Source organism: Sceloporus occidentalis, unplaced genomic scaffold, assembly GCF_023333645.1.
Source record: "Sceloporus occidentalis isolate IW3139 unplaced genomic scaffold, rSceOcc1.0.p SCAF_1, whole genome shotgun sequence".
Classification (NCBI taxonomy): Eukaryota; Metazoa; Chordata; class Lepidosauria; order Squamata; family Phrynosomatidae; genus Sceloporus; species Sceloporus occidentalis.
Window position 1 is genome coordinate 299189140 of NW_028316981.1, and position 23643 is coordinate 299212782.

The 23643-nt window shown below is 40.0% G+C and overlaps 1 protein-coding gene across 1 annotated transcript in view; it reads left to right on the plus strand.

Moving 5' to 3' along the window:
- CCBE1 (collagen and calcium binding EGF domains 1) overlaps nt 1-22919 on the plus strand; it is a 183789-nt gene extending 160870 nt beyond the window's left edge. Inside the window, exons 4-11 of the mRNA XM_089486884.1 lie at nt 1561-1695; nt 5598-5735; nt 11778-11881; nt 15928-16048; nt 17964-18103; nt 18192-18227; nt 18824-18859; nt 20336-22919. Of these exons, the coding sequence (XP_089343010.1) occupies nt 1561-1695; nt 5598-5735; nt 11778-11881; nt 15928-16048; nt 17964-18103; nt 18192-18227; nt 18824-18859; nt 20336-20569 (944 nt within the window). The 3' untranslated portion in view covers nt 20570-22919. The remainder of the gene's footprint in view (nt 1-1560; nt 1696-5597; nt 5736-11777; nt 11882-15927; nt 16049-17963; nt 18104-18191; nt 18228-18823; nt 18860-20335) is intronic.
- Nucleotides 22920-23643: the final 724 nt, after the last annotated feature.

Sequence of the window (23643 nt, forward strand, 5' to 3'; positions counted from 1 at the left end):
GTCCAGTTCCCTGTGTAGGCCATCCACCAAAGTGACCAAAGCTCTCTTCATCCCATAACCAGGCCTGAAACCAGATTGAAATGGATCTAGATAATCCACCTCATCCAGAAACCCTTGGAGTTTAGAAGCCACCAGAGACTAGTATCTTGCCCAAAAATGGAAGCTTGGAGACTGACCTATCCAGGGAAGTTTTTTTTCCCCAGGGGAAGCCTCACCACAGCCTCCTTCAGGAACATTGGGATCTTGCCTTGTTGTAAAGAGTCACTAATCACTTCCCATTCAGCCAATCCTCCTCTGGCCTGTTTAATTAGCTAGGAAAGCCAAGTACACATCTGGTGGCTCTTGCCTCTCCAGAGATCCTGTCTACATCTCGGGGTACACAAATTGACAAGTTTCCATCAACAGTGGACAAACAAGGGCCAAAGTTACATCCATTGGAACTGTATCAGCTCAGGTGCTAAGTCAGCAAATCCAGACAGTGTTATCTGTGAAATAGTGGGCAGATTATTCATAGCAGGCTTTTGCTTTATCCAATGTCATGGAAGCCACCAATGCCATCATAGTCTACAATCCTTGAATCCTATAAAATACCAGTTATCTATCTGCAAAAAGCATTGTGGAGGCATACAATGCATTCACTGATAGATATATCATCTCAACAATGTAACACTCTCCTCATCGTTATCTATGACAATTATCATTGTCAGGTTAGTGTACAGTGTACCTGCGTCATATGCATATGCACTGTATGCAGCTTTCAGCTTACACTGAAAGCCGTGCGATGGAGCCAGCAATGTGCACATGCTTGTGGCGTGCTCGCTGCACCGCACCGCATGCATGAGTCCCATTATTTTCAATGGGGCTCAAGCATTCATGGTATTTGCCTTATGCGAGGGGTCCGCAATAGATCCCCCATGTAAAGCAAGGGAGCACTGTACTTGCTTTAAACAAACTTAGTAGAAAGATAACATTCTCACATATGTTTTACAGAACCATCAATTAGTAATATAATTGAACAATCATTGTTTAGCAACAGACGATTTTTCTGTCAAGACAAGCAGAGAAATAAATATTTTGAAATAATTCTTTGTCCAAAACAGAAAGAGAAAGTATTTTTTAAAAAATCTACCTTTCCATATTAAACTACTTTTAATATACAGGTTGAGTCTCCCTTATATGGAATGCCAAAATCTGAAATATTCCAAAAACCAAAACTTTTTTCATGGGTGGTTTAGATAGTGTTACCTTAGCTCTCTGACAATTCAATGTACATAAACTTGGTTTCATGCACAAAATTATTTTAAAATGTTGCAAATTGACTTGGGTCCCATCTCCAAAATATCTCATTATGTAGCTATAGGCAAGTACAAATATTCCAAAATCCAAATAAATAAATAATCCAAAACTCAAAATACTTCTGGTCCCAAGCATTTTAGATAAGTGAGACTCAACCTGTAACTGCTTCAGAAATGTAAAGACAATAATCCCATAATCCCCACTAGTTTTGCAATATTGTAGCAATTTGCAGTTGTTAATATCAGCTACATTCCACCCCTTTAGATTATGATGTCTGCGCAGATGCTCCTTGTGAACAACAGTGTACAGACAACTTTGGACGTGTTTTATGTACCTGCTACCCTGGTTACCGATATGACCGTGAAAGACACAGGAACAGGGAGAAACCCTATTGCTTAGGTGCGTGGAAAGATACTGTTTTTGGAATTTCCAGGTCTTACCTAATATTGTTATTGTTATGGTATTATGGCATGTGGTTTCACAGTTGTGCATGAAAAATTGTGGAAGCATTTTTCTTGTAATTTCTCCTCTGGGGCTGCCACCCTGTATCCCAAGAGTGGGCAATCAGATGTATTTGTGCTTCTTCAACTCCCCTAATTCTCACCTTCACATATGCTGGATAAGGCCAATGGGAGGTGTAGACCAAAAGAATCTGGAGGGTTGCAGTTGCCTGCCCCTACAATACACCAGTGTTAGAGAACCCTTTGTTTGTTGAGGTGCCCCTTATCTCAGTTGCAACCTGTTGAGACGCACACATCAGCCGTGGATATGGACAAAGCGAAAGACAGCTAGGATTATAGCTGTGATACTGATCTTTGCTCAGTTGGAGTCAAGCTGGTGGACATTACTTAGTTACAGATGCATAACTAAGTAAGATGTAGAGTATGAGACAAAGTAAATAATCAAGAACGTGAAGCAGAGCTGTGAGTGGGTGTGCCCTGGCACTTGGCCTGCAAGAGTGAAGTTTCCTCAACACTGCTGTACATGATTATCTGGGTTTAAGTACAGCCATTAAGTATGTAACTGTGATTTGTAGTAATGATTTGTAGTAATCATGTTTCATGTTCCAGTGTTAACATAGCATAGAGGGATCATTAATGTAACTGGGCAAGAGATCAATTAATTCCAAAACAAAAGAAGTTGGGTTATTTGGCTTATCAAAAACTTTAAAAAGACAGGAATAAAAAATGAGTAAGTACTCCTTCACAGAAACGGCTTGCGAGGCTGCAATCCCAAGCACCCTTACATGGGAGTAAGTTTTATTTAAAGCAATAGCATTTCATTGTGTAAATAGATGCACAGGTGGGCATAAAAGTCATGGCCATGTTTGCTCACATGCACGTCCCACTGAACCATCCTATGCATCTGCCACAGATCACTTTGCTCTGAGGTCAGGATGAAGTGCCCAGTGTCAGATCACATGGTTGGCCATCTCGGTCTGATCTTAGAGCGAGCAACTGGTGGTAGTGGCAGATGTGCCGGGCGGCTCAGTGGAATTAATTTCAAACAGCTGCCCAGCATTGGAACAGTGAGTTCCAGGTCTTCCCTAAAAATCCAGATCAAAAGGTAACTTTTAAAATGCATGACAAGGGGATTATAGTCCAGTTCTGGTGCTGAACATGGCAAACATCATCCAGTCTATTTGAACGACAATCATAATTTGGGCCTTGCTTCATTTATTCTCTCTGCCAAGAGGACTGGGGGGGCAAGGGAGCCAGTTTATTTGACCTATGCAAGCAGGGTCCTAGTCTCCCTTCTTTACATTCAGCATTCTCTCTACGTCACCTCATTGGCACAGCATCTCTGTATATGTCTAGTCAAAAATAAGTTCAGGTTCAGGTAGGCGGTATAGAAGTGAATCTCCCTAAAAGAAGATGCCCAGGTTTTACGATCTTTGGGGGAGAACTTTCACTCAGTCCCACCTCCATTACAAGCACATTAGGGGAGAGACCCTTTTGCTTTTAACCTGTTCAGGTTCAAGTAGGGGTATTGGAGTAAGAGGCTGTGCACACTGGCAGTTTGGACCAGCTTGGGGGCAGAGTCAGGGTGTAGTGTCTACACAACGCATGCCCTGGCTCTGCCCCCAGGCTGGCATGACGTAGTGCGCTGCATCACATGGCGCATAGCATCACGGCGCTCCTCTGGTGCTGCATCCTCATGACGCAGTGCTAAAGGAGTGTCATAAAGCTGCAGTGCTGCAGCTATTGTGCCCTACAAAGGCCAGATTGGGGCCGTGGTGTGCAGTTGTCATGGCCCTGATCTGGCTGTAAAAGGGACGGCTGCAGGCTGCCCATTAGGGGCAGTCTGTACAACCCCTAAATCTCCCTAAACGAATATTCCAAAGTTTGGGATCTTTTGAGGAGGTTTTCCCTCAGTCCCATCACCATCATAGACACATTTGAGGAGGGAGCCTTTAGCTTTTAACCTGTTATGTCAGAAGGAGCTTTTAATTGGGTATGCTGTTCTTTTTATCTTTTAAAATGTATTTTAAATATGTTTTAAACTGTTTTAATTTTGTGTTTTTAACATAATTGTTTATATTTTTTTAAAAACACTCTGTAATAATAGGGTTTTTTTAGCTGTACTTTGTTTTAATTTCTTGCAAACTGCCTTGGGGCATGTGCTAGGAGAAAGGTGGAATTTTAATTAAGCAATTAATCAATCCAGATAACAAATAAATTGTAGCACAGGTGTCATAGGCTGGATCCACACTAGAGATATAATCTGGTTTGACACCGCTTTAATAGCCCTGGCTTAATGCTGTGGAATTCTGGGAACTGTAGTTTATTGTGGCCTCAGAGCACGTTGTCTGGGGGTTATGTTCCAGAGACTACACTTTCTACCATTGAGTTATGTATAGGAGATGTGCTCCTATCTGCAGGTAGGTATGTTTTAATGTTGCTGTTCAGGTTATATAGTTTGCATGCTTTTAGGGTACTGTTTTCTTGATTACATAACCTACTACTAAAATTGATTACATAAATTACTACTAAAGTTCTGTCAGAATTTTTTTAAAAAAATCTGTATACATTTAATAAAGAAATACAGTTCTAGCTTCTTCCCTACCTTTTCTCAATGTGTCTATCCCTCTGTGCTTCTCACCATATACCAGAAAACTGCTGTTTATATCATTAAACAAGCTCTGTCATTACAAAGAAAGGAAATTGCTTTCTATCAGGGACTCTTTCACGTTACCCAATTATAGTGCTATGATTCTAGTTTAATGGCCATGGCAACATCCTAAGGAATCATGCAGTTTGTAGTTTGGTAGATAAGAGTGGAGCAAAAATGAGGATTTCATACTTAGGATGTACCATAAGATGATATGACTCACTGGAAAAGGCAATAATGATTGTTAAGGTGGGTGGCAGTCAGAAAAGAAGGAGACCACATTATAGGTGGACTGATTAAATCATTCAAGAAAGCCACAGCCCAAAGTTTGCAAGACGTGAGCAGGACAGTTGATGACTGGCACTCCTGGAAGTCTCATTTGTTGTTGCCTTCAAGTCATTCCCAACTTATGGCAACCCTAAGGCAAACCTATTATGGGGTTTTTCTTTGTTCAGAGGAAGTTTGCCATTGCATTCCCCTGAGGCTGAGAGACTGTGGTTCATCCAAGATCACCCAGTTGGTTTCATGGCCATGGGGAATCGAACCCTGGTCTTCAGAGTTGCAGTCAAACACTCAAACCACTATAGAGTCCCCATAAATCAAAGTTGACTTGATTGCAAATAACAAAAGCAGAGCTTTAGGCTGAGGATTCCAACCCGTCCCTAAACTGCCAATCCCAGGATTCCAAAAGATGGGATCATGGCAGTTAAAATGGAATCATAGTACAATAACTGCATAGTGTGACAGGTCCCCAAGTCAGCAGGCTGTTTGCTTATCTGCCACTGAACTATGCCATAGGAGGCCTCTTTTCATTTGCAGACATGCCTTTGTACATCTACCACTCTTGAGTGGCCACAGCTCTCCAGCATATCAGGCCTTTCTCATCATGTGCTATCTGGTCCCTTTTAAATGGAGATGCTATTGACTGAACATGAGATCTTTTGCTTGCAAGGAGTTTTCTCTACTTCTCAGCTCAGCTATGCAGTTAGTCCAAATTTGAAAAGTCTCTTTATTCAGAAGGTGGAAAAAGAACTTTTTCAGACTACAACACCCAGAAACCCCATGTGTGTGTGTGTGTGTGGAGTTGTAGTCTAAGAATATAATGTCTCTAAGCTCTGGTTAATTTTTATTTCTAATCATTCCATTTCTTCCACCCCCTTTCACCCACTGTGACTTTCATCTCTTTTCAGATATTGATGAGTGCACCACAAGCAATGAATCACTCTGCCCCCACATCTGTGTCAATACCCCTGGCAGCTATCATTGCGAGTGCCAAGAAGGCTATATACGTGAAGAGGATGGGAAAACATGCACCAAAGGTGACAAAGGTATTAGGCTAATGTTTCTTAAATATATTGCCTCCAAGTGATTAGCTATAGACAGCAGAAATCTAAGGCCCCAGTTCTACAAGCCAGTCCAGCAGGCTGATTTTTTAATTAAAACTAGGCATCTTTAATCTTGAATAATGGTTTCAAATGCTTTCAGGTTTTATCATGCAGTAGTATCCCTTTGACCAGCAATAACATGCTTCTCAAATGCTGAAATAAACAAGTCTATGGAAAGGCTCTGAAGATGAAAAATATCTATAACTTTTGTATATCTCAAATTTTAAAGTTCTCTTGTTGGATTTGAACCCATTCTATCCAGTTATTGTCATTGCAAATCTAGTGCTCACTTTCCCCTCCAATTTCTCTTCACATTCATCTACTTTAAAGCTGGAGAATTAAATTAAAAGCCAGAATTTATTTGTGCAAGTTGGATTCATGTGAGCTGTGTAAATTATGGACCATAGTTGGTTTGTGCAAGTTGTGTAATTATGCATACTGTGCACAAGTTGGGTTGCACAAAATCACTGTTTGGTCTTTCTAGCCCAATATCGTCAGTTTTGACTGGGAGCAGCTCTCAGATTATCAGACACTGTCCCAGCCCTGTTAACTGGACACACTGGGGACCCAGTCTTTGACATGAATAGCATGTTGCTCCATCACTAAACTGTTATTCCTTCTGTATCTGCTTTCTCTGAGTGATTTACTTTCTTTTTTGTTAGCCGTGGGAAGGATGAGATGCTATGAGAAATACAGAAGCCCAATCCTTTGCTTTACTGAGATCCCACATGTATTTCAAAGCATCTTTCATAAGGGCTGGAAGCTTGTTAAACATTTAAATCATGCTGAGATTTTCTACACTGTGAATACTGTCCTCAGTACCTTTTTTTTTTTTTTTTTTTTTTTTGCTTGTGTGATCAACACATGAAACTGAAGTATTTGTGCAGCCCCTTTTCCTAGTAATTTCCTATATCAGCAACCTTCTTACCTGGAGGGATCATTTATATATGGTTTAGAGATCATCCATAGATGGCTCCAAGGCAGTGCAAGGGTAACTTCTGTCAGGATCTGCACCTCAGCCCATAGGATGGAGTGCTCCACTATCACCACACTGACATCACAAGCTGCTGGTAGCAATAGGTGAGCTCCAGTCAACCCATTACTGGATTTGAACTAACACATTAAAGTTGAAATGGTAAAGTATCCTATCACAAAGTTGTGTTGTATAACCTAAACAATACCCCATCAAATTTTGGGAGTTGATTCCAAATATGGCAAGTGCAGGTCACAACAGAGTTTTGCCTGCTTTTTCCAGCAAACCAAACTGGAACAATCTGAATAATAGCACTTTTGTATGTGAACCAGGAGAGCCAGCATGGTAGAGAGGTTTGAGCATTGGACTACAACTCTGGAGATCAAAGTTCAATTCCTGTTCAGCCATGGAAACCCACCGAGTGACTTTGTGTGAGTCACATACTATCAGATCCAGAAAGCCACTTAGGGTTGCCATAAGTTGGAAGCAACTTGACAAACAAGAACAACAAATGTGAATCCAATCATGCATATGAGCATCAGGAATCACCTTTGATCTGAAATTACAACCTATGTATCTTTTCTTTCCAGATTTCCAGCACATTGCACCAAATAAAATAGGACTTTCTATCTGGCCTCCTGGCCTTCTGCTTCTACTTTAGGGTGCCATCGTCTGGCAGATACAAATACCTGCACCATAGAAGTCCTTTCCATATGATCCACTGCTAAGAATAGCTGCCTCATATTGCAGTGTTTAGGTCGCTGAGGCAGATCTCCTGATAAATTCCTTTTTATGGATAAAGTTAATAAAATGCTAATAAAACTCTTGGTATTTTGCCCTAGCTCTAATCACAGTAGCCAGCATAATAATAATAATAGCATGGAGAAGATTAATCGCTGTGTATTTGTTCTGTAGTGCCAAAGGAATGAAAGCTGTCTGCCTCCCTTGGCTTTTGGAGAATGAATTAGATCTGCAGGTTTGACTGTGTTAAAAGGTACCAAGTAGAGAAGCATCTCTGTGACCTGAAAGATTGTCTTGTATATTGCAGAGATGGTATAACATTCCCCCCCCCCCCCCGGTATTCAAACGCAAGTCCCTTGAAGATAAACCAAGGCAGTTAATGAGTTAAACAACTTCCAGCCTCCATGAAGAAGAATCACAGATTTATGTCTGGATGCTATACCAAGATTTAAGTGAGACAAGATCAAACTGATTGGCACATTATAATCCATGGTTAGAATATTGGCTTGGGATTTGGAAGATCCAAGTTGAAATCCCATGGAGTCATGATAAGCAGTAAGTGACCTTGCATTGGTCACTCTTTCTAAACCTGACAGACCTCATGAGAGGGTAAAGTGGCGAGGTGAGACCTGTACATCACCTCCAGCTTTTTGGAAGTTAAGCAAGATATAAATGAATACATAAATAAAGAAGTAAGCAAGAGACAGTAGGATGTAGTGGTATTTATTTAATTCTTTATTTGTTTCATTTTCATGTCACCTTTCTCCCTGAAGGGACTCAAGGCAGCTCACAAGATAAAAGCTTTAAAATAAAAATTTAAAAGCTATTAAAATAATCTAATTAAACAGGTATAAAATTAAATAAAAGCATTCAAAAGCTAAAATCATAACTAAAACACACACCCCAACTTTAGCTACTGGATTAGGATTCTAAGGAGTTTATCACAATGGGGCTAATTTTGGCATTAAAGAGAGATTAAAGCGCATTTAAAGCATCCCACAAATAAAGCAGAAATGGGGAGTAATTGAGCAAATGATTGTCACACGCAATTGCACAAGTAAAGTGATATTGGAAATGCATTGTCGCTGAAATCCGGAAAATAAAAAGATGTGCATTGATTATTCTTTGTGACCACTTTAATGGCAGGTTTTGTGCAGCATCATGTGAAATCGTTTCGCATAATTACGCAATTTTTCTGGGATATTCACAGGAATAAACTCCTGATCTCCTTCGTGCAATAAACTCCTAAGAGACCAGGGTTCAAAACCCATTCAGTCATGGAAACCCACTGGGTAACCTTGGATAAGTCACACTTTGGCTGCATTTACACTGCAGAATTAATGCAGTTTGACACCACTTTCATTGCCATTTCTCAGTGCTATGGGATTATGGAATTTGTAGGGTTTGTTTGTTTATTTGTTTTAGGCTTGTTTATTTTTTATTTATTCCAGTCATAAGCTAAAGTGCATGCATTTAAAAGCCAACAACAGAGATTCAAGGTCACAAGGGATGTAAAAGGGCAACATTACATAAAAAGAGGGATGGACTCAGAGCAGAAAGACACCACTTTCATGTCAGCATGTCCATCCAAAGGAACCATGTTGCAAAGGAAGACCCACTTCTGCTCCAACATCATTGAAATAAGCTATAAGTGAAGACCATCATTCGTCAAAAAGCAGAGGAGGATTAGAACCTCGCAGCATTCTAGATTGATCAGTGAGCTTTTCCATGAGCCACAATTCCCAAATTGAGACCACCAATCAGTCATATTGACCCTCCCAGTTTTCCAAATCCTGGCGATCTCAGTCCTGGTCAGTGTCAACAAAAATGCAATAATATTTTTATAACACAATGTCTTGTTTTTATTAGTAAACACTGAAAGCAATAAAAGTTCTGGAGAAGGGACAATTTTTTGTTCAGTGATTTGTGAAGCTAAATTAACTACAGAGAGCCAAAATGCAAATACTTTTGGACAATCATAATACATGTGCAGAAAGGTACCTCTATCACTAGACCCTCTCCAACAGCTTGAGGTGGTGTTCTTAGTAATACATGCAAGTTGTAGTGGTGTGAGGTACCATCTATGTACAACTTTAAGGGTAGTTTCTTTCAGGGCTATAGAATTGGATTTATATGGGGGAGTGCTCCAGATTTTAACCCACTCTGAATATGTCATTTACATATTTAAGTCCATTTCCTATCACACTTTATATATCAGCCCACAGCCAAAAAGTCTAATCTAGCATCCATTTATATATTTTTAGCGCTCTACCTTTATAGCAGACATGTGCATTTATACACATGCCTTCAAACAGGGTAAGCAAGCAAGGAAGTTCCTTCCTCCTAACAAGCAGAGCTAAAGAAGGTGCAATTTGATTCAGTTGCATTCAAGAGGGCTCGAAGGGAGAAAGGGCCTCGATCAGCAACTCTCTAGACCAGGGTACAAATAGGTCTCCCACCATTAAAAAAACCCCTGCTGTACCATCGATGGAAACAAACCCACCTGTCGGGCTGCAAACGGGATGTGAAACACATGGTTGTATTGATGAAGGGCTTGGAGCAAGAATATGTCTCCACTTTTTTCAGGCCGTGAGAGTTTGATACAAATATGGATTGTTAATTCTATAGACTACCCTCCCCAATGAAGGTGAAAAAAATACACTGAACTCTCCAAGAGAAGCCAGATCCATCTCCAAGGCAGTCCAAGAAGGTCTGTCTTTTTGGTGGAAAAATTGAGTGACATTATTGATCTGGAAGGCATTGAAATAAAATTTCAATTTAGATAACCCTAGGCTGCCATTTTGTGAAGTGTCATGCCTAACACTCCTGGAGAACCTGTTTGTATTACATTCAAAAAAAGTTGGCTTATCTCTGAGTGCTACATAGCAAAATATTGCTTGGGAGGATGGAGAGGGATGTCTGAAAAAAGAACAGAACTTTTGGCAATGCAGCCATCTTAAATAATGCTACGTGTCCCAGCATGGAAAGATGAAAAAACTTCCACTGCCATAGTTTTTCCTTCAGCCATTTTATAAGAGGTTTATAATTAAGGAGCACCATCTGGCACAAGTCCTTTGTTATTAAGACCCCTTGATATTTAAAACCAGATGGGGTCAACTTTAACTTAGTTTTCTCCTGTCACTACTTTTATAAATCTCTTGAGGAATTCAGACAAAGCAATGAAGATTTCTGACAGTTTATACAAAAACCTGTATATCTGTCAAAATTCTGCAAAGTCTGCTCAAGTACTGAGAAAGAGGGTTCTGTGTTGTTCAAGAAGAATAAAATGTCATCAGCATACAAATTAATTTTATGTACCATTTGATTAATCTGAAAACCTTTGATCCTCTAGTCACGCCTAATTGCCTCTGCGAGTGGCTCATTTGCCAGGACAAAAAGAATAGGATAGAGGAGGCATCCCTGCTTCCTGTTTGGTGTCCCTCCAGAGCACAATTGAGGGGGGGAGGATCCCTTCTATTGACAATTTGTAGTTTTGTGAGATATTCAGCCTTCTCTATCAGAGGCTCTGGTACCACAAACTTGTCACAATGATAGGTACTTCAGTTGCTTTCTGACATCTATATAGTGAAGTACTCAACTAAGGTAACTGAAGCTATCGCAGCAGAGTCACACATTACTTTGAGACAATATATTGGTTTTTCATGTAGACGATAACAAAGCCCTAAGCGTTCAGGCTTCGTATAGAGTTCCTTTTTTCATAACTGTGCCTCTAACCCTTTGCCCTAGCACTATACTCTTAAGAGTCCCATTGCACAGAAGATACAATCAATGATAATAAAGATGGCTATTGTGCAAAGCAAAGGTCTTCTTGCATGGGATACTGGCATAATTTATGGTGTATGAAAGTTGGTCCTTGAAGAGAGGTAATAAATCATGATGGTTCCATACAGTTCCTATACAGTAAAGTCTCAGATAAAAGAGGTAAACATTTTCCTCATTCCTATGATATAAAAAGAGTTTTACAAAAGTCATTAAGACCTACTAACTGGAAACAGCTGCTACTAAGACTATTTGCAACAGGCCTCACTACATTTGCCTTAGACTTTCATGGTGATTCACAGGCAAATAAAAAAAAAAGGCTGTGAGCATCTTTACCTCTTTTGAAATGTCTACAAAGGAGAACTTAAAGATTGATCCCTGCACAGTTTTCTATGGTGTTTCACTTCCATATTCTATTTGCATCCCACTTTTTAAAACTATACTGTACTGGAATATTTACTCTCTCTTGTTGTTGCTTTTGTTTTAAGCAGGGTTCTCTGAGAAGACAGAGAATGTGGTGAAACCAGGGGTGTGCTGTGCCTCTTGCAAAGAATTCTATCAAGTAAAACAAACAGTGTTGCAATTGAAACAAAAGGTAGAAGAGCTGTTTGGTTTGGGAATTTTTAATTTTTAATTATGGGTTTTGTAAATCTTTAAATCAGACATTCTGTAGTTTTATACATATATAGAGGGAATATAGATACCTACACAAATCCTTCTTAAGAGATCACCTTTGCAACAAAATTATTTCACTAGTGAGACTACAGAACCACTTTTCTAAGAGGCTTAAAGAATAACAGTGCAGGTTCACTTAAGGGTGCTTTCCTACTAATAGTAATTTGATTTATAAGCCTAGAATCAAATTATCCCTTCAAAGTGGGTGGTTGCTTTTGCAAGAACCATCAAAATACATTTTTACTACCTGTACTTATGGAGCAATGTCACATGGCTCCACATTATCAAGGTGGGCTGTTAATATTTTCCCCACATACCATTTCTTGTGTTTGGGGAGGCTAAGCCCTTAAAGGAGAGTGTCTAATTGTTATGATCTAAATCCAATGGTTCATTCCAACTAGAGCAGGTCAGCTGAAACAGTGGGATTTAAATAACTCACCTAGCTCCTTCTGCTTCACTCTAGCTGGTACTAACAATTAGATTTAAGCCTGCCTTTCCTTGGTTAACTTCTAGACTCTTTTTTGGAACAAATCTCCTTTTACAGAAGAATGAACAAAATACTTCACTTCCTTTGCAGTTGTTACCTTTCTCCCAGCACAAAGCATTTTGTTGTTTTTTAAAAGCTGTAATCATCTATGGAGGAAATTATATGGAGACTGAACTTTGTGAAGTGTGGAGTGTTTGCTCACATGAGACTGTTGGGAAAATTCAGCAATGTACAGTGGTTCTATATGTAGCTAGATGATCAAAGGGAAGGAGTTGTGTGAATCCATTTGCAGGGTTTCCCCATTTAGATCAAGAGTATCATATTGATGTTATTCTTTGGAAGAAGAGTCTTTGGAAGAAGAGTCTTGATGTTCACCTCAGGCAAGAGATACTCATGTAGGTCAATATCATAATAAATCTAACAGCAAGATCTACGACCAAGTTGAATTTTCAGCTTGAATTTTCATACTGTAGCCTTAGGACTCAGCTTGTGGGAAGAAAAAAATGCAACTAGAGTTAAAACTGAGGGAGGGAGGCAAAATCACTCAGGATTTTGGGTAAAACTACCAACTGCAGTATAATTTCTCCTTTTGTTGAGGAATCAATGATTGGAGATGCCTTCCCAGTATGGAGGACAAAAAGACAAAGCATCCCATGGACCCCACATGGGTCACTTTTGGAGACTTAATGTACCACATTAGGTGCACATGCCAAAACTTTCCTTTTCCTTTTTTAGCAGCTCCTCCTGGCAGCCACTGTTTCCTCCAGATGTTGATCCAGGAATTCTGGGGGAAACATGGCAGTTACCAGAAGCAGCCATCATTTGTTCCCTATCCCACCCAAACCACATTACTAGTCTGTGTCTGGGCATTAAGAAGAAAAAAATGGTGGCTGGCAGTTGCACAAGAGAAGCTGTGTAGCTGATGTCAGTAAATGGAAATCAGGTCATATAGCAAAGGACCATTTTGACTTGGGTCTAGCCTGATGGCAGGATGTTTCTGGAGGCCCTTGATGATTCTTTGGAACTATTAGAAATCCCTTTGGCCTGTTACAGACAGGCCAAAATAAAGCTGCCTTGAGTCACTTTGGAGGTATGGTATTTCAATGATGCATGTGTCCTAAGAGTCTAAAAGCCGCACCAAAGCCACGCTCCAGACCTAAGGACTGGAGTGCAGCTTTGGTGTGGCTTTTGGACTCTTAGGACTCATACATCATTGAAATACCATACCTCCAAAGTGACTCGAAGCAGCTTTATTTTGGCCTGTCTGTAACAGGCCTTAGAAAATTAGCAATGACAGGCTAGGACTGAGATCCTGTATTGTCAGAACTATGATAATGGAACTCCATTGTCATAGTTACATCTGACAATACCATCCCCAAAAACTACCTGTTGGTTGGCAGGTCTGAACCAAAATGTTTTTCAGGCATTGCAAATCAAGGTGTTGAGAGGTGATGTTGAGAGAGCACTTTCCTGGTCATGGGGTACATCAAGAACAGGCAGGTGGAGAGACTTCTCAGGATCCTGCTGCAGCTACTTGTCTCAGTGTACCCCACAACTGGGAGAGGACTGCAGATATCATTTCCCCACACCCTGATCTGCAGTGACTCCCAAATCTTTTGCTTGGGGTGCTTCAAAGGTCACGTTTTTAGAGGGGTCATGTTCGGACATGAATGACAGTAAACATGAATCCTCGGGAGTTACAAGATCCTAAGTCCAGCTTACATTCTAGTAACTACTGAACAAGATGCCTGCCAGTGTTCCCTGGCAAACAACATGTATGCCATTACCAGTCTCCTCCTGAAGTGCATGTAGCTATAGTAGGGTATTCAGCATCTTCTCTGGATTGCACTTTCAGGTCTCTTGGGCTGGCTTTAGAGGCCAGTAAGCCTGTAGAGTAGCACATGTGAACTGAATGTGAGCACTAAAACGTGCCTTAAGACTTAGGCATTCTGTGATGGATGTGCTGGAAAGGGTTCTGTAGAGGTAATATGTTTGTTTATTTTAAAAATGACAACACTAGCCTATTCATTCCTCTGCACAAACTATTCAGAAGAAGCCCTATGCTGAAATAAATAAATAAATAAATAAATAAATAACAAAGCTCTCTTTGCACATGTGCTTACTTAAATACATGTAAGTATGTCTTTAATTAGAACTAAGTCTTCGACTGGATTCAAGCAATCCACCTCTAAGCCATTTCAACAACAGTTCCTGCACATAACCTCTGTGGGAGGACAACATGAAATGCAAGCAACTGTGAGGTTCAGATCACATCTGCATGGCTGTTGTTCCTTTTGAAAGTATTCCTTTGCCCTTGAGGGGAAAGATTCATCCATGAGGAAAGACTGGAGTGAGATCATTTTCACACCGTGGTTCTAAGCTGGAATCAGGGAAAGGAAATGGAAAAGGAATTATGAAATAATGCCTGGCTAAGATGATAACATTCAACATCAAACGCACCAGACTCAACGTGCAAGGCAGATGCTTCTGGATACAGAAGATGGGTTGACTGGACTGAGTGGGTGGGCTATTTCATATTGTGTGGGCTACAGAGCTAGGTTGATTCAGCCGGTTGGTGTCTGTTATCCCTCCCATGTATTCCTTGATTAAAGTTGCCTGTGATGTATGTTAAAGATAAAGAAGTGATTCATCTACAGCTACTATTGCATCCATATACACTCAGCAGGGAGAGAACATGTTCTCATGCTTTAAGCATTCTAACTCTTGGAAAGGAAAAGATCACCATAGCTGAATGGTACAGCACATGCTTTGAATGGAAAAGATCCCAGGTTCAGTCTCTGTCCCCTCCATTTAAAGAGGCAGTGGTGACAGAATTGGGTTAGACATATGCTAGAGACCTTGGGAAGATGCAGTCAGTCAGATTACACTCTCTCTCAGACGCAGAGGAAGACAAAGGCAAAAAACAAACTGTGTATCTCTACATGTGGAATTCTTTAATTTTTCTACCTGGTTGATTGTCAGTATTGTACAAATGATGATGACATATTGACAACTGAACACACAATCAGATGTGCATGTGTGTTCATGCACAGTGTGCATCCATGCACAATGTACAGTACAAGTCCATGTACAGTGTGCCATGGTTGTCCACAGTGCTCACCTACATGTATAACAACACCACATGTGCAATTCTGCTTCAACAATATTGAGCTTAATGTGGATGTTACACATCAGGGGGAAAATGTCCAACTCTTTTCATAGAAGAACTTAATGCATGTGCAGACAGTAACAGGATTCTAACCTCCGCATGATTCCCAGTCCAAATCTAGCGTGTTTTCCATTATGTCACTTTGGCTCTTTCAGAAGACAGATTTATGGATTTAGTAGCTGAATCACAATGTGAGAAAAATTACTGAAAAAATGTTATACTGGCTCGGCTCACTCGAATAAAACAGCTCAACTAAATGTCACTGAACTTGGCGAGAAGCTGTCAATTGATGACACTTTATTTGTTGCAGATTGCCTTGTTACCAAACAATGCTGCTGACCTTAGCAAAACCATCACAGGAGAAAAAGTACTGGCATCCAATGCCTATATACCAGGCCCTCCTGGACAACCAGGTGATCGGGGTCCTCCAGGTAAGGCAGCAAAGGAATAATCTATTCCTATATCCAAAAGGTCATGAAATATTCAATTAAGATATTTCTGTCCCATGATTTCTGCAAAGAGCTGAGATCAGAAGCAGCTTATATTATACACATCTCCCATAATATAGACCTGGTTTGCTCCATTTGGTTTTTCCCGTGTATGAGCTGTCCAAGGTACTGTTAGCTTAATTTCTTCTCACATGCTGACTGAAAACCACCCACATTATATGTTTGTTGGGTAGCACAGTGAACCTATGGCTCAGGAATTGCAAACTAGTTGCTGACGGACTGGGAATTCTCCTTGAAAAACTCTGCTTGAAAGACATCATTGCTTGTGTCCTTTATGTGCATTCATTAAGAAGATGCAAAGGCTTATACAGTATTCATTATTATTGTTATTCCATTCAGTGTTATTTGTAATTTAGACTGAAAGCCAGCATGGCGTAAATGGTTTGAGCATTGGTACTACAACTCTGGAAACTAGGGTTCAGTTCCCCACTCAGCCAAGGAAACCCACTCAGTGACCTTGGGCAAGTCACAAACTCTCAGCCCCAGATAAAAAAGTGATAGGTTCATCTTAGGATCACCATAAATCAAAAAAGACTTAAAGGCACATATCAGCAACAAAGGGCATGATTATATCTTTAGTTAATGATTTCTTTTTTCTGCCAATGTACTAATGACAGTACAGTCTTACTGTTGGTTTGATATTATTGTGGCTAAGATATGGGATCCTTTGGAAAGATGATTACTGGTCAGTCTCCACTGCAACCAGATATCTGAATCAAATGTTGATAATATAGTGGAATTGTGTAAGGTGTGCTCATTTTGAACATTACACCTGTTACTACTGGATCTGTGTTCATTAATGCAACAGAGGAGCTATTCACATGGAAGCAGTTTTTATCCACTGATTTATTTTCTGTGTTGGAAACCATGGGCATAGGCTCAATACAACAGTAGCAGCAGCAGCAGCAGCAGCAACAGCAACAACAACACAGTTCCCTTGCCCACATAGGCTTTCTGTGCCTAAACATGGGTAAGGAGTTTTCTCAGCTCAGTTGGCCTTTCATTTTGACTTACAATACTGTGTCCATTGTTCTGTGTCTTAGGTCCAAAACACACTGCAGAAATAATCCAGTTTGGGACCACTTTAACTGCCCTGGTTCAGTGCTAGGGTATTCTGGAAACTGTAGTGTTTGTGAGACATTTAGCCTTCTCTGTCAGAGAGCTCTGGAGCCACAATAAGCTACAGTTCCCAAAATTCCCTAGCACTGAGCAAGGATTATTTCTGCAGTGTGTTTTGGACCCTAATCTCTGGAGGAGCAGGAAACACTCTTCTAAGAGTGTCACCATTTTAACCTTCTCTTCTCCAGGCTAAACATACCTAGCTCCCCAAGTCGCTCCTCATAGGGCATTTCCAGACCTTTCATCATTTTGGTCACCATCCTTTGGACACATTCCAGCTTGTCAACATCCTCCTTGAATTGTGGTGCCCAGTTTTTTCAACTGTTAGCTTAGCCTAGGGAGAGGCAGCAAGAAAGAATCTGGGGGCCACACCTGCTGCATTTTCCAGCTCATCCCGGGCATCCATGAACTACACTTATGTATTCTGAAAAAACTGAAAGTCACCAGAAATCCCCTTCTGATTTCAGGAAAAGTGGTTTAGATAATCAAGAGGAAGGGGCAATTCTTGTTTAATTGAACATTGCATCCTTTCAAAGGTTTCTGGAACACAGTGTTCATTTTTCCTTCCTAAAATGTGATGGGACTCCAGGGACCACACAAATGGTCTGCACTATTCCTATCTCTGCCTTATGTCAACCTTACTCAGCAACCCTAAGTACCTTTCATGCCCAAACATCTGAACCCACTGTCAATCTCCACCATTCTATTTTGATTGCAGGTGCTGTAGGTCCAAAAGGGAGTCCTGGATCTCCTGGATCTCCTGGCCCTCCAGGCCTGCCGGGTCCTAGAGGAGTGATGGGGCCAATGGGGCCATCTCCAGACTTGTCCCATATTAAACAGGGCAGACGGGGCCCAGTGGTTAGTATTCTGCCTCAATATTATATATGCACATCATCTGCTGATCATACCATTACTTGTTCTTGAGGATGGTGGTTTTGTCTTGCAGGGTCCTCCAGGGGCACCAGGAAGAGATGGAGCAAAGGTGAGCATATTACAGAACATCCTTCTGTTTCTTATAAAATGTTGCTTCCTGTTTTTGTTAAATTGAGAAGGGGAAGAAGTGAAATGCGAAGAAAGGCAGGAGTGAAGTATATCGAAAGGAGCAGAGCCTCCTTGTTGTTAGGGTCTCCATGAGGAAGCCTGCCATGGAAGATTTTATATGAGACAGTCACACTGCATGACTCAACTTGTCCAACAGCTATTAAGAGGCTTCATTGCGATTTCCCTGTAGTTCATTACTTTAATCAGAGTTTAGACCAAATTTCTACCTGAAATCCCTGAGTTCTCAGATTTGTGGCCAGAACTGACATGGAATAGAGCCACAACTCATTACTGTAAAGCTCTGTTCATAATTTAGGACAAGTTTTTAATATATTCCATATTAGGGAACTTATAATGTCCCTCTTCTAATTGTACAGTAAGTGAATCAGAGGTGTTAAAATGAAATTAGGTTCTAACAGAACTGAAGGGAGTTTTGATATAAATCCCAATGGAAACAAAGTTTTAACATGGAATTGATCTACATATTATAATATGGTTTTCATCAATGCATATTAAGCAGAATGTTGTTTATTATAGGGTGAGAGAGGTGCACCAGGAGAAAAAGGACCACCTGTAAGTACCGCATCTAATTTCAACTTACATTTTATTAAGTAAGAATGGAGCAATATCTATTACAACCAAATATCTTATGTGGCATGTCTGAATAATTGTGTTATCAAGACATAATGGAATCAAGCATGGACTTATTCCTATACATTTGAGGTCAAACCAAAAATTGCATATGTAGGTGCCTCACCCACTGGGGTGTCTAATAGAATTTTCTCTTGTCCTGAGAGCATTTATGTTTCCAATCTATATTCCACATCATTCTCAGGTAGTGGTAATGGTGACTGTGTAGAGACATAGAGTCCCACAACTTTAGGATATTAATAAATTAAATGGACATTGCTGAAGAGGAAGGGAGATATGCAGTGCCATTTTCACCAGGAGATGTGTTCACTATACCATCTAGTTCATGAATTTCTTCTGTCTCAATGAGGTCACAACAAATTTCACTGCCAAATAACTGATACAGTGAAAAATAGTGTGATGTTATACAAAACAGAGATAGAGGCACCTTACCATGTCAGTTTTGTCAATCTGCATTTGGACTATAAGGTGCTTCACTTATAAGTAGGGTGCAAGTTTTGTAGATGCCTATGTTATCTCTGTATTTGTGTATGCTTGATAAGAGTAAAATACCTAATTCTAGCATGTGGCTATCAGCATGTAGAGCGATTCATACGTTCTATAATTTTGAACTGCATAGTTGATATGGGCACTTTACAATCCTATTTAATCAGCACAAGGGTTACTTTTGTATCTAGAAAACCCTGCAAATCAAAATATATTAATCTGAAACAGATTAGTTATTTTGTGGCTCACCCTTCACAAACATTAAGATGGCACAAAATGAAGGACGGCTTCACATGTTAGTGTTCCCTGCATCTATATTAAATATACCACTACTAAGAAATGTGCTTAGCATTGTCTGGATTGCTGTTGATAATGACAGTGATTATATGAATGAAATAAAAAATTAACCACAAAAATCCTTAAAATTTGTTTTACAAATTCCATGCAAAATTTACCAAAATCAGCAGTTTTCAGGGGTGGGGGAAGTTTGCTGATTAATCCCAAACATGCAAAAATGTTTGGCATTGTCCAAGTTGATGATGATTTTGTTTATGATTCAAAGGCAATAAAAATTTGAGTGGTAGCACCTAGTGTTCATAAAACTTGATGCATACCAACTTCCATTCAAAATGGTCCCAATTTAGCAGTTGTTTGAGGGAAAACTGCTTCTTTCTGATTGGTCCTGAACTTACATGAAAATGTTCAAGATATTGACCTAAGTAAATGTCAGTTTTGATTACACTGAGTTCATAAATGTGCTGCATTCTAGAGCAGACTGGAAGCAGGATATCTTATTTCAGAGTTTTCAGTTTAATGATCTGTGATCACCTGCTAAAAATGAGTACACTGATAACAACAGGCACAAGAATATCAAGGGTCAGTCATTTACTTGTCACCCTTGCAATGTTCTAGGGGCCACCAGGTTCTTTTGATTTCCTGTTACTGATGATGGCAGACATCAGGAATGACATCGCAGAGCTGCAAGAGAGAGTATTTGGGCACAGGACTCATTCATCAGCAGAAGAGTTTCCATTACCTCAGGAATTCATGAACTATCAGGACGTGGTGGATCTGGGTTCTGGAGAGGACTACAAACAAAGGACTACATCAAAAGACTCCAGAATACCCAGGGAAAGCAATCATTAAAAAGAGCTTGCAGCTTTGAAATAAGTTTTTAAAATGAGGACAGTGATCGACAAGCCATTTAAGACAGCATACTTGCATATATCCCAGTTTATCCCTGTGGAAATAAACAGGAAACAGGATGGTATGCATATTTCAATGAGATTACCACATTCCCTTCCTCAAGTATTACACACAGGCAAGACCAAATTGGAAGTGAAATAACATGACAATCTGGCAGCTCTCATACGAAGTGATTTGTTGCTGGAATGTACCAGTTCTGAGTTCCAGTGGGGAAGTGCACAGATGAAAGATCCACTTGTATGTAAAAAACTAGTATGCCAGAAAGAAGTGTCCTACACTGGTCCTTCTACTGGTATGCTAGATTTTGTGTATTGGGAGATATTTGGTTGCTTCTATCTTTTAAACTGGAGAATGTTCAAATATTTGATCTCCTAGCTGCACTCTGAAATCCTACAGTCTACCAGTATCACCCAGCTCTCAAAAGCAAGAGACATTAGTCCTGAAGCATGGTGTTAGTTTTTGTGTGGCTGTGGCCACTGCAGCTTGCTCTTGACAACATCCGCATTGAAAGAAAAGACTTAGCCAGTGTTGCTCACACAGCCTTCCTCCTGTCCTGTCCTTTCTACATTGTTGACACTAGCCAAGATTGTGTTCAGCATTGTGGGGCATCACGGTACATACCTGTGACATTCCAGGTGACATTCCAGTAGCTATTTGAGGTAGTGGGATGGCAGAGCTGTGCTATGAACCAGACTGTCTCTAGCCAGCCCATTGCACTGTTGGCAAAAGGGGGACTGCTTGTGTAAGGCAGTATGGGTTATCTTTTCATGCAAGTGTGAAAAAAAAGTACAACTGCTGGTATAACTCAGAGTAAAGTAAGCATAGTCACCCAACAGAATTTCAGGTCTACTCTTCTTATTAACCAAGATTTCTTAATGTTGTCATTAACTGCATTCAGCATTGACACATGGCAGCCCTCTGAATGAGACATCTCCAAGACACCCCGTACTCAGCCACTCTGCTCAGGTCCTGCTGGCTCAGGGCCGCAGCCTACTTGATTGAGTCTATTCATCTGGTATGCAACCTTCGTCTCTTCCCACTGCCCTCCATCTTTCCTAGCATTATTGTCTTTTCTAATGAGTCTATGATGTGGCCAAAGTATGACAGCCTCAGTTTAGTCATCTTGGCTTCCAGGGATGCCAAAGATTAAAGATGACTCAATATTCCTCCATTATTCTAGATCACATTTCATTTTCTTTTCTGTTGTAAAAAGTGAGCAGCTGCAATATTTAATAATTTGAAATAAATGGTGATCCTCCCATTCATTCACCCATGTTAGCGTGCATAATACTAAAATAAACCAAATTATTTTGTCAGAAAAATCTAACAAGCATCCCTGATAGTAAAAAAATACCAATGTCACTCAAAATCTGCTATCCAAGACAACTGCCTCATTTTGCTTAACATAGGACTGGCTCTGCATACAATGGTCTAACATTGGCACAGATGAGGACATCTCATATCTTGGACAGCAAGTGTTGTGAAATAAGTAAATAGAGTTGGTCCTCTGCATTTGTTGGGGTTCATGCAGGACCCCCATGAAAGTGGAAAAACCAGAAATAAAAAAAATCACTATTATGTTTACTTGAAAGAATGTCTCCCTAGGAACCTAGGTACTCCAGCACAACTGTGTGGTCAACATCGAGCAGATGTTGACCATAGAGTTGTGCTGGAGAACCTACAAATGTTTGAGAAGTGTTTTCTCTAGGAATCTCTAGGTCCTCCAGTGTAACACTATGGTCAGTTTCTGGCAGAGTTTTGCTGGAGGACCAAGAGATTTCTAAAGAGAACCTATTAATCTAAGCCACAAACATGGAGGGTCAACTGTATGTTCCAACCACATCTTTGTAAATTTCTATGGTTCATGGAACTATAAACTGGCTTTAATACAGGTATCATGGCTTGAATGGCTTGTAGACTACACTGTCCACAAGAGTTGTAGAATATTTTTAAAATGCACTGATAATGTAAAATATTATATATGTATTTTATTGTTCAAAGGTTTCCCTCTTTTTTATTTTCTACCCTTTTTCCCTTCCAATAAATATCCAAAGATATTTACTGGAAGTAAACATAGGGCAACCTGTGTATATCCAAATAAGAATTGGACCACAAAGGGAGATCTAAATATGGATTTGCAATAGATTTTATGTTTGGATTTGCAGTGGATTTTCTTCACAAAGAATTTTAAAAGGTGTCTGTATGTGACTATTGACATTTCTAAGTATAGCTGCATTTTTTTAAAAAAAGTGGTCACAAATGTGACCTTATCTGTTTCTCAGTAAAACAATGAAATTAAGATTCCTTTTTTAAAAAAGAAATATATATATTTTAGCTAGCAAGGTAAGTTCAGAGGAGGTTTGCCATTGCCTTCCCCTGAGGCTGAGAGCATGTGACTTGCCCATGGTCACCCAAAAGGTTTCATGGCTGAGCAGGGAATTGAACCCTGGTTTCCAGAGTTGTAGTCAATGACTCAAATCACTATGCTATGCTGGCTGTCCTAGGATATAGCATATAGGTTTAAAGAGAATTGGTCCTTTCTATAGCATGGTGATTGAGTCAATATGTTTTTAACACAAACATTGACAAACTTTAATTTATTTTGGAGGAGAAAGAAGTGAATATTTGTGTTCTTTACAATATTTTTTTCTTTTACACCTATCTGGATGCTGTAACAGTGGACTTCCTGAATTAGCAAAATAATAGATTAGTTAACTGAAGTTCTCTCCAACTTTATGATTATTGGCTACTTGGTTATGAAACCAGAGTAGTGAACTTTATAATTATTGACTTCTTGGTCATGAAAACTAGAGTGGTGAAGTGGTTTGAACGTTGGACTACAACTCGGGAGACCCACTTGGCCATGGAAACCCACTGGATGACTTTGGGCAAATCACATTCTCTCAGACTCAGAGGTAGCCAAAGGCAACCCCCCTTTGAACAAATCTTACCACCACCACCCTGAAAAAAATCCTTGTGATAGACTTGATTCAGGGTCACTATAAGTTGGAAAC